General features: G+C 37.4%; 1 protein-coding gene across 2 annotated transcripts; it reads right to left on the reverse strand.

Moving 5' to 3' along the window:
- Positions 1 to 494: 494 nt before the first annotated feature.
- Positions 495 to 8,311, reverse strand: LOC306847047 (myelin basic protein-like). 2 transcript variants are annotated; one of them, XM_079380787.1, is made up of 6 exons: positions 8,082 to 8,311; positions 6,901 to 6,969; positions 5,810 to 5,836; positions 5,426 to 5,446; positions 3,922 to 4,011; positions 495 to 1,990 (listed from the first exon to the last, which is right to left on the reverse strand). In XM_079380787.1, exons 1-6 carry the CDS (start codon positions 8,199 to 8,201, stop codon positions 1,940 to 1,942), a joined length of 378 nt encoding a protein of 125 aa, XP_079236913.1. In that variant the 5' UTR covers positions 8,202 to 8,311; the 3' UTR covers positions 495 to 1,939. The 2 variants fall into 2 exon arrangements, with proteins under 2 accessions (XP_079236913.1, XP_079236912.1); XM_079380786.1 differs by having other exon boundaries at positions 6,901 to 7,005.
- Positions 8,312 to 8,608: the final 297 nt, after the last annotated feature.

Raw genomic sequence — 8,608 nt, forward strand, 5'->3', positions numbered from 1 at the left:
CATAAATTTATGAAGCTACGAGAATCCTTTTTGTGTGCAAAGAAACCAAAAATGACAGATTTATTCAACAATTTCTTCTCTCCCAGGACAGTCCGCTGCCATTATCAAGAGTATAGCTTGACACATGTGCGTGCATTCCTCTGCTCGTAAACAAGGCGCCACACATGTGTTTTCTACGCAGCAGCACCACACGAATGCGTCGTATTATGGATATAATGTATTACGGGTTTGGAACGACATAAGGGTGAGTAATTAATGACAGAATTTTCTTTTTTGGGTGAACTATCCCTTTAAAGTTGGAATAGGCCTACACTACACCTATATGAACAGATTTTAAAACACTGGGCACCAATTTTGTAGTCACAGAGGATAAACTGACCATCATGCAGTAAACGACTGAGGATCACAGACTACCAGACTTTCAAGTTGTTCCATACCAGACTTTCCAAGATCCTCAAGGAATGAACAGATGTACAATCAAACACAGACAACATACATTTCACATTCTTTATTTAACATTACTTTATAAATAAAGGGAGGGTTAAAGACATTACATCAGAACACCTGGCCACTCCAGAATATCCTGTGCATTATAGAAAGTGTAGCACCATTTTGGAGACAAATCCAGCGCTCACAGGGAGAATATTTGACCTAATGTTTATTCAGCAGTATTTCAGAAACAGTACATACAGGAAGAGTCTATGAGACATGAAACGATGAACATTATTAAGACACGTGAGAAACATCACAGAGAAAAAAAAAAAAAAAATTCAGCTGAATAAACTCCACCGTACTCTTTCAGAATTCCTCGTTTATCATTTCTTACATTATCCCTCATACACTTTCAGGTTTCTTTCCTTTTCCTCGCCAGTTTCATACCCTTTATGCTTCCACTGACTGTTTGTCCTAGATTTCTGCATGTCTGTTATTTAAATATTAATCCTACCCCTGGTAATTACACGAGACCTTTCTAAAATAACATCAAAATTGCAGACATAATGACGAAGACAACATTTACAGGCTGTTTTAACACATATGCAGTGCAACATCTGAGGGCATACAATCCAAGCGTCATATATGCTTAGAGTCTATTCCCTAGTCCACAAAATCATGTTTTTAGTCTTTGATTAACAATTTTTAAGGCACGTTTCTAATTAAAAGAGCTAAATAATTACTCAAATAAATCAAATTTAATATTAGGTAAATGTTAACTGGTCGTCAATTTTTTAAGTTGCTAAAAACACAATAAAGAATCCTATATACATAGTTCTTGGTACAAAGGAAATAACCAATATATAACATAACACAAGGACCACAATTAACATAAGCATTCACAAATACACTGCACATCACTGAGGCTGAACATTGATCTCAACCGTGGAGAGGCTTCTTCACTGTAGCACAATGACTAATGTCAGGCATCAAATGCTGGATAGCACACAAGCAACCCATTGTGTAAGATACATCTGAGGTAAATTCAGAATTATACAATAATGGGCCTCAATGCCAGTTATATCTTACTTTTATGTTTAATGGTTCGAACAGAGAGTCTAGTTCTGTCAATTAAGACTAATAATCAAACCTTTTAGTTAATCTGCATTTCTGAGATGATGATCCTCTTTAACATTTTTGAACTGAATTTTGGAGGGAGATTTCCAATATTGCAACTAGACATTCGACTATCGCATCTCCTGACCATTGACAACTATTGCAGCAGTTTTGCACACATGCAGTCAACACGTGCTTATGAAACCTTGCAGGCATGTAACAACAGATACTTGGATTGTATCTCTATCTAGAAAGCAAAGCTGGCCAATGTTAGTCTGTTAAACTCGCTGCGACTTGTGAATCTATAGGGCAGAGATCCTCCCTCTCAAGTTTTTGCTTTTTATCCATTTCACTCTCTTCCATCTTGGCGTTTTTCTGGTCGGAGAAGGGCTCAGAAGATGGTGCTCCAGCGTTTGGGTGGAGAGCGAGATCGGCTTTCTCCCTGAGATCGGAGAGAAAACCAGTATGGTCATCGTCGTGTCAATTGCGTAACATGAAACCTTTTCAACATTGGTGCTTGATCATGCAAGGTCAAAATCACTGTTAGTTCTGAAACACACTACAAAAGAATAACTGTTGAAGCTTGCACAGAAATAGCACAGAGCATCAGCAGAATGGGTGAAGGACCTCAATGTTCAATGTCAGAACTCAAGAATTTAATAACAAAACTGGCAATGGTGAGTAATCCATATTGTAGGAGCGTTATCAGCCATTACAAGCTATGCTACATTTCGAAAAGAGTGATCTGAGCACTCAGCGTTCTAGCTCTACAGCACAATGGACGTGGAAAGCCAGGCTGATTTGATTGTGTTCTCTGTGTCCTCTGTTCAGGAGAGATTGTCATGTGAAAAGTGCAGAAGGGAGAAAAGGAAATTAGGCAAAAGGGCAGATGAGGTAGATGATTTGAGCTAAACGCGAACATCAGTGCCATTCTGCTTCAATGTCACATTTAAAATGTTAAAAACAGTTCCTGTTTAAAGAATTATATGGACCAGATACTTGCAGATGTGTACATATATAAATATACTACCATTCAATTGTTTGTGGTCAGTAAGTTTTTTATATTTGTATTTAGCAAGGATGCCTTATGTTGTTCAAATGTGACATTTATAAACACAAAATATTACTATTTCAAATGAATGCTGTTCTTTTGACTTATATTATTATGATTTCAACATTAATAATAATTCAGCTGTCATCACAGGCAAAGAATACATGTTTAACACATTAAAATTTAAAATGATTATTTTAAATTGTAATATTTCACAATATTACTGCTTTTACAGTATTTATGATCAAATAATGCAAGGTAAGCATAAAATATTTTTTTGCAAAAACAATTAACTTTTGAATGGTAATTTATGTATACAAATACAATACATAGATACAACATTTCATTCCAAACCTGTATGAACTATGTTTATCAGTGACCTAATTTGTTTCCATATAATGAAAATTAATGGTCACCATCGCTATCAAGCAAATCTTTTTTTTTTTTTTTTTGGTCCTTAAATTATCTTTTTTTGTCTTGGTCCCCATCTGCTTTTGTTGTATGGGGGAAAAAAAGCACCTCAGATATGATGATTAACATCTTTACTTTCCATGGATGAAAGAAAGTCATACGGGTTTGGCAAGACATAAGGATGAGTAAATGAATTTTCACTTGTGAACGATTGTTTTAGGAGCAGGTGATATTTCCTTAATCCTCTGAAAATCAAATCTTACTGGCAATCAATGAGAATGAACATGCAGGGATGTGAATACTTTATGCCCTGCATCTGGCAAAAGTTCAAAATGCTTATGTTACAATGAGACTCTCAATGACTGACTGAACATAAGCAAGGTTAGGGCACATAGAAAGACTCAACTTTGACTGTAAAATTGAAACAGATGAGACGGGCCTTCTTTATAACCTAAATAAATATTGATTTTGAAAAGCTTAACTGAATAAAAGACCTGCAATGACTGCTGAAAGACTGCACAGCCCTCACTGACAGGATAGGTGTCATTACTTTAGTGCGAGATGGATAATATTGGACTTGCATACAGAAGGTGATTCTGGGTCAGAAACAGAAGCAGTCAATAGTCTTATCAAGGACATTTCCATTCACTTTTTCACATGCCTCTTCAAGCACAGAAAGTGAGTTCTGTATGGTTTGAAAGCAATAATCTATGCAACATCACGTTATTGAACATTTTTAATAGCCTTAATTACATCTCGATGTTGACATTGCTTTCTTTCTAGGCATTTGCATAAAGGCGCATCAATCAACTGTAATTGCGCTTAGATGAGAATAACCTTTTTAAAAGGTAAAAAAAAAAAAAAGATCTTAAATATGTATGATAATCTTTTCAGAGCTATTTTAGGCTCACCAGGTTGAAGATTCTGGAGAGTGTATTCTGTTCCCTTCTGCGTCTGTGAGGTGATCTAATGCTCTCCGAGCCACGCGCTGACGGGGATGCCTAAAACATATAGTTTATGAACACAAAGAGGATACCAGCCCACTGCTCTTTAATGATATACTATGAATATGTTTTTCTTTGTGATATTATATCAAACTGTGAATGTAAAAAAAGTTAAAAAACAGAAACAAAAAATAACTGGTGTTTATAATGGTGCAGTATAGATTCTGTGCTATATGTTTTAATTGGTGATGCATCAGTGCATTTCTACACCAACATCTACAAATAAAGAGTGCAAAAGGAGGTTGCAGCACAGAGAATGTTACTTTTGCCACATATCAAGTATTATAGGAGGGGGTGATTTAGAGATGGCAAGAGTGCAGCATATAGGAGGAAAATCCTAACATGGGTTATTTATATATTTTATCTACCATAGGAAATGATCTGCACAAAACAGTTTTGCCAGCCAAAGAAAAGCACTTTTTTTGGGTGTGTTTGTCAGTTATTAATGTCAAAATACATCCAATGCTGCATGCCTGCTTTTTGCATGCCCTTATGTATTGGAGCCTGTGGAGTTAAACAACATGTGACAAAAACACAGGGGGCGCTGGTGAGTCAGTGAATCAAGACCTGGGAAAGGAGTAGATGGGTTGGAGTATGGGTTTATGAGGGAAGTGAACAGTTCGAAGACCCCTAGAGAGAAAGCTGCTTTACCAGCTGCGACTCAGAAAAAGCCTTGCTGTCTCAAAGTCATCAAGAAGCAGAGAGTCACTCTGGTTCAGGAGAAATTGCACCAGAAAAGAAAGAGTGCAACAATCAAGGCAAAAAAATATACAGTAGAAAGAAAGAAAGAAACTGAAAAACAAGCAAAAACATGAAAACTCTAATAATGTTCTAATAATTTGCTTAAGATCACTCTTTTATGTACTATAGCACAACTAAAAGCTGTGGAAATTCATAATCATATGAACAGTTAGGGTAAAATTACAGATTTTTAAAGTAATGCCTATTTCATGCATTCTGGCATTACAAAATGTGTTCTGAATTGAAATTATGCATATTTAATCTCATAAGAGTGCGAGTTAACAAGTGCAAAAATCATATTGAAAGCATTAAATGTGGCTAAATTGAAACCACAATGCAATAATTCTTAATAATTCCACTAAAAATGACATGGGCCTAAATTTCATGGCCCTTTTTTGATTTGGGTAAAATTAACCCATTCAACCAATAAATCATCCAATCCCACAGGTTAACGAGAAGATCGCATAAAGCGCAGCGAAAAGTTCAGCAGCTGTAATTAGAGCGATGCATTGGTTAATTCACAAAGAAGAGAACAAATGATTAAGATACGTGACAAATCTATTAGAAACGAGACATAGGACAGAAAGGCATCCTGCAATCAGCCAATCAGATCGTTTATGAGAGTGTCTGTGAATGCAAACGTGAATCACATCAAAGATGAATGACGTACCAGGCCCAAAAGCTCTCTCCACTGCACATGAAACAAAAAAGAATGTAGAATAATTAACTTTCTCCTTAGATGAAATTACAATTTCTGGATACGAGAGTGCATAGAAAATGATTATGGGTCACATCTATTCTATCTAGGAAACAGCTGTATTATTAATTTAAGTGGGTGGTGGTAACCTCGTGGTTAATCGAGGTAAAGATGGCCTAATAGAGAGTTACAAATTTCACATTCTTGCTCTGTCACCATTTATATCCTGAGCGAAGCACTTTTTCAGCAGAATTTAGCTGCAAATTGTCTCGAAATAACTATAAATGCATATACCAAGAGCCATTTAAACAATGGGATTAGATGAATGCCAGTAGAAAAATGGGATGTGAGACTTACCCTCGACTTGGGACGAGGAGAGGACACCTTCAAGGAAACAAATTAAAACTTTTAGTCAAGGACAATTTTAAGAATTCAAAAAGCAGAGCCACATTTTTTAATTTAGAGGCCTGAGTATTATAACGAGCTGTTTCGTTATCCAGCATAATACAAATAAGATAAGCAATCCTTGAACAAAGACTTATAATTTTAAAGATGTTTACAGGGGTCGATCATTAGGCTTCCTTGCAGTTCAGATGAATAATGAAGGCAGAGATTATGTTTTTAATGAACAAGCCCACAGAACTGAGGAACAACTGTGCAATTAGTGCTTCCCAGAAAAACATTTTTAATTTAGGACATGAGTAATGGGGAAACGTTAACACTCGTATTTAGTTTCCCCAGAACTGATTTTGTGTTTTCAGTGGAAAAAAAACAAGAAAATGCCAAATGAGATAAATCTACATGCTGGTTTGAGGTCATGCCATCTGAAAGTGGAATTTGACACATCTTACATCACAAAATAAAAAAAGGTGATGTTAAAGGAGAACGATCAGCTTCTCTGTCACGTAAGCGTTTCCACACATACAATATTCTCAAATTTTCATCTGAAACAGTGACTTTCAAAGAGTGACTCATTCTTTACTACATAGCAGAGAATCTAACACTAGTGATGTAAGTGTGTGTGTTGTCTGTCTCACAGAAAAACAAGTCTGGACTATTGTAGCAAAGAAAACATGGGCTGCATGTTGAACATGACGACAAACTTGGCCTGCGTACTTAGACGGCAAACGGCCAGACACAATGTGGCACGTCTAGGACCAAAGCTTGCCTTATGTTTCGATTGTCATGGTGAAGTTTGGTTAAAAAAAGCAAGCTTAAGCTCGTCTAATATATTTGACCTGATACATTGGCTCAGTGCTGTGAGAGCGGTAACAAACTCTTTGGATCTGTGGGAGCTAAAAATGAGGACAAAGGGAGGTGTGAAAATGTCATTCTCATGTCTTAGGTCGAATTGATTTATTTTCCAAGGTTGCAGTTGTTGGTTTCACATCACTCTTTGAAGTTTGGGACTTGTAAAAAAATCCATGCCAGCACACGTGGATACTTACAAAGCTCCTGAAGAAATGCACCACAGGGTTGACATCTCCACGACGACGGGTGGAAGAGTGCTGGGGTCTCTGTGGAGAGGAGGATAGATGACCACGAAATGAGCCCTTCAAATAAATGAAAGAGAAACGTCTAAAGTCAAGCTTCAACATACATTAGCATGACAACTTCTTGAACTGGAGCCAATCATTAAAGATTCACAATTTAACTCCGACGCCAATCTCTTCGATTTTTTGTGGCAAAATTTAGCCACAAATGATCAGAAGAGGTAAAAATACTTATCTAAATTTACCTTTGCACCTAAATTGACATGCTTTGAAGGAGGTATGAGTGTCATTAGATGAAGCTCTACCTATAGGCAGTAATTGAATCGCACTTTACAGCAGAAAAGCAAACCTCTGTTATGATATCACTTGCACCGTAAACAGCTGTGCCCAAAGCTTCTTAATGCTGTGAGAACTCATTGGTTTTAACATTTGTGCCATTTCACCATGACTGATTGCTACTGAAGAAGCCAAACAAAATATATATATATATCTCATATATATAATCAGTTGCTAAAGCAGACTGAACGGGCTTTGCACATTCATCTTTGAAGGAACATTATTTTGAACCAGATTCAGCTATTTGTTCAGTATCAGCAGGATCTAAGACCAAATTCTTTGTTCAATTGCTGCATGAAATGAAACTTGGAGAATCTTCCTCTTATCTGGTAACAGCTTTAAAATGGTACATCATTGTACATTATTTATAAATAAAGACTATTTGATGGCAAATAAACAGAAACTCAAATACTAGGACTTAAACAATGAGTGATACCCAGATACAATACTATGGCGAACAGCATGCACATAGCAGAATACCGTCATGTGTATCAACCAATATGTAAAACTGAGAAAAACGTTACTTTTATAATGCAGTTGTATAATGAGACTCTGACTATCAGACTATAAGAACAGGCAGCCTATTTGCAGTGCAGAGTTAGTTTGAATTTGAGTATTTGTGTGTGTCTGTAAACCACATCCAACTGAATGTAACACAAAGGCAATCACAACTGAGTTCTTAACTATATTGAAATTCAGCTATATTCTAATTTTTCCCCAAGAAATTTAGAGCAAGAAGTTGTCACTGACCATGCCAATGTTCGGAAAACACATTTTAGAAGAAAAAAAAAGTGACTCACCTTTCCCTTTTTCTTTTTGTCTCCTCCAAAGAACCTGCCAATCTGATCCAGGAGACCAGGGGACTTCTTCTTCCTGCCCAGCCCGAAGGGGCTTTGTCCGGATGTGCTTGCAGTAGCCATTCTAGGTGTTGCTCTGTTTGGTGGTCTACAGTCTGGACGGCCCACGAATGTCCTTCTCCACTCAATCCAAAGTCCGCTCTGGGGACACTCTGCAAACCTTCTCGATAGTCTTCGGCACTTCTAAGGAAGAAGGGCTGGCCTTTGAAGGTGTCGTCCCCTCCGTTGCATGGCATCACAGGAGATGAGGTGGGTCTGTAATAGCGTCAGTGATTCTGGGCCAGTGCCAGGCATTCTTTCGAGTCCTTGTGTGCCCGCGGAGGGTGTCACTACCCTGCTCTCTGATAAAAGGAGCTGCTATTGTTCTAGTCCACATCTGCCTCGACTTGGGCCGAGCACAACAAGGCCTGTCTATGAGAAAGAAGCAAAGCGCTGTGAAGAACGGCTTCAGCACAATCAAACCATTGTTG

Source organism: Barbus barbus, assembly GCF_936440315.1.
Source record: "Barbus barbus genome assembly, chromosome: 27".
NCBI lineage: Eukaryota > Metazoa > Chordata > Actinopteri > Cypriniformes > Cyprinidae > Barbus > Barbus barbus.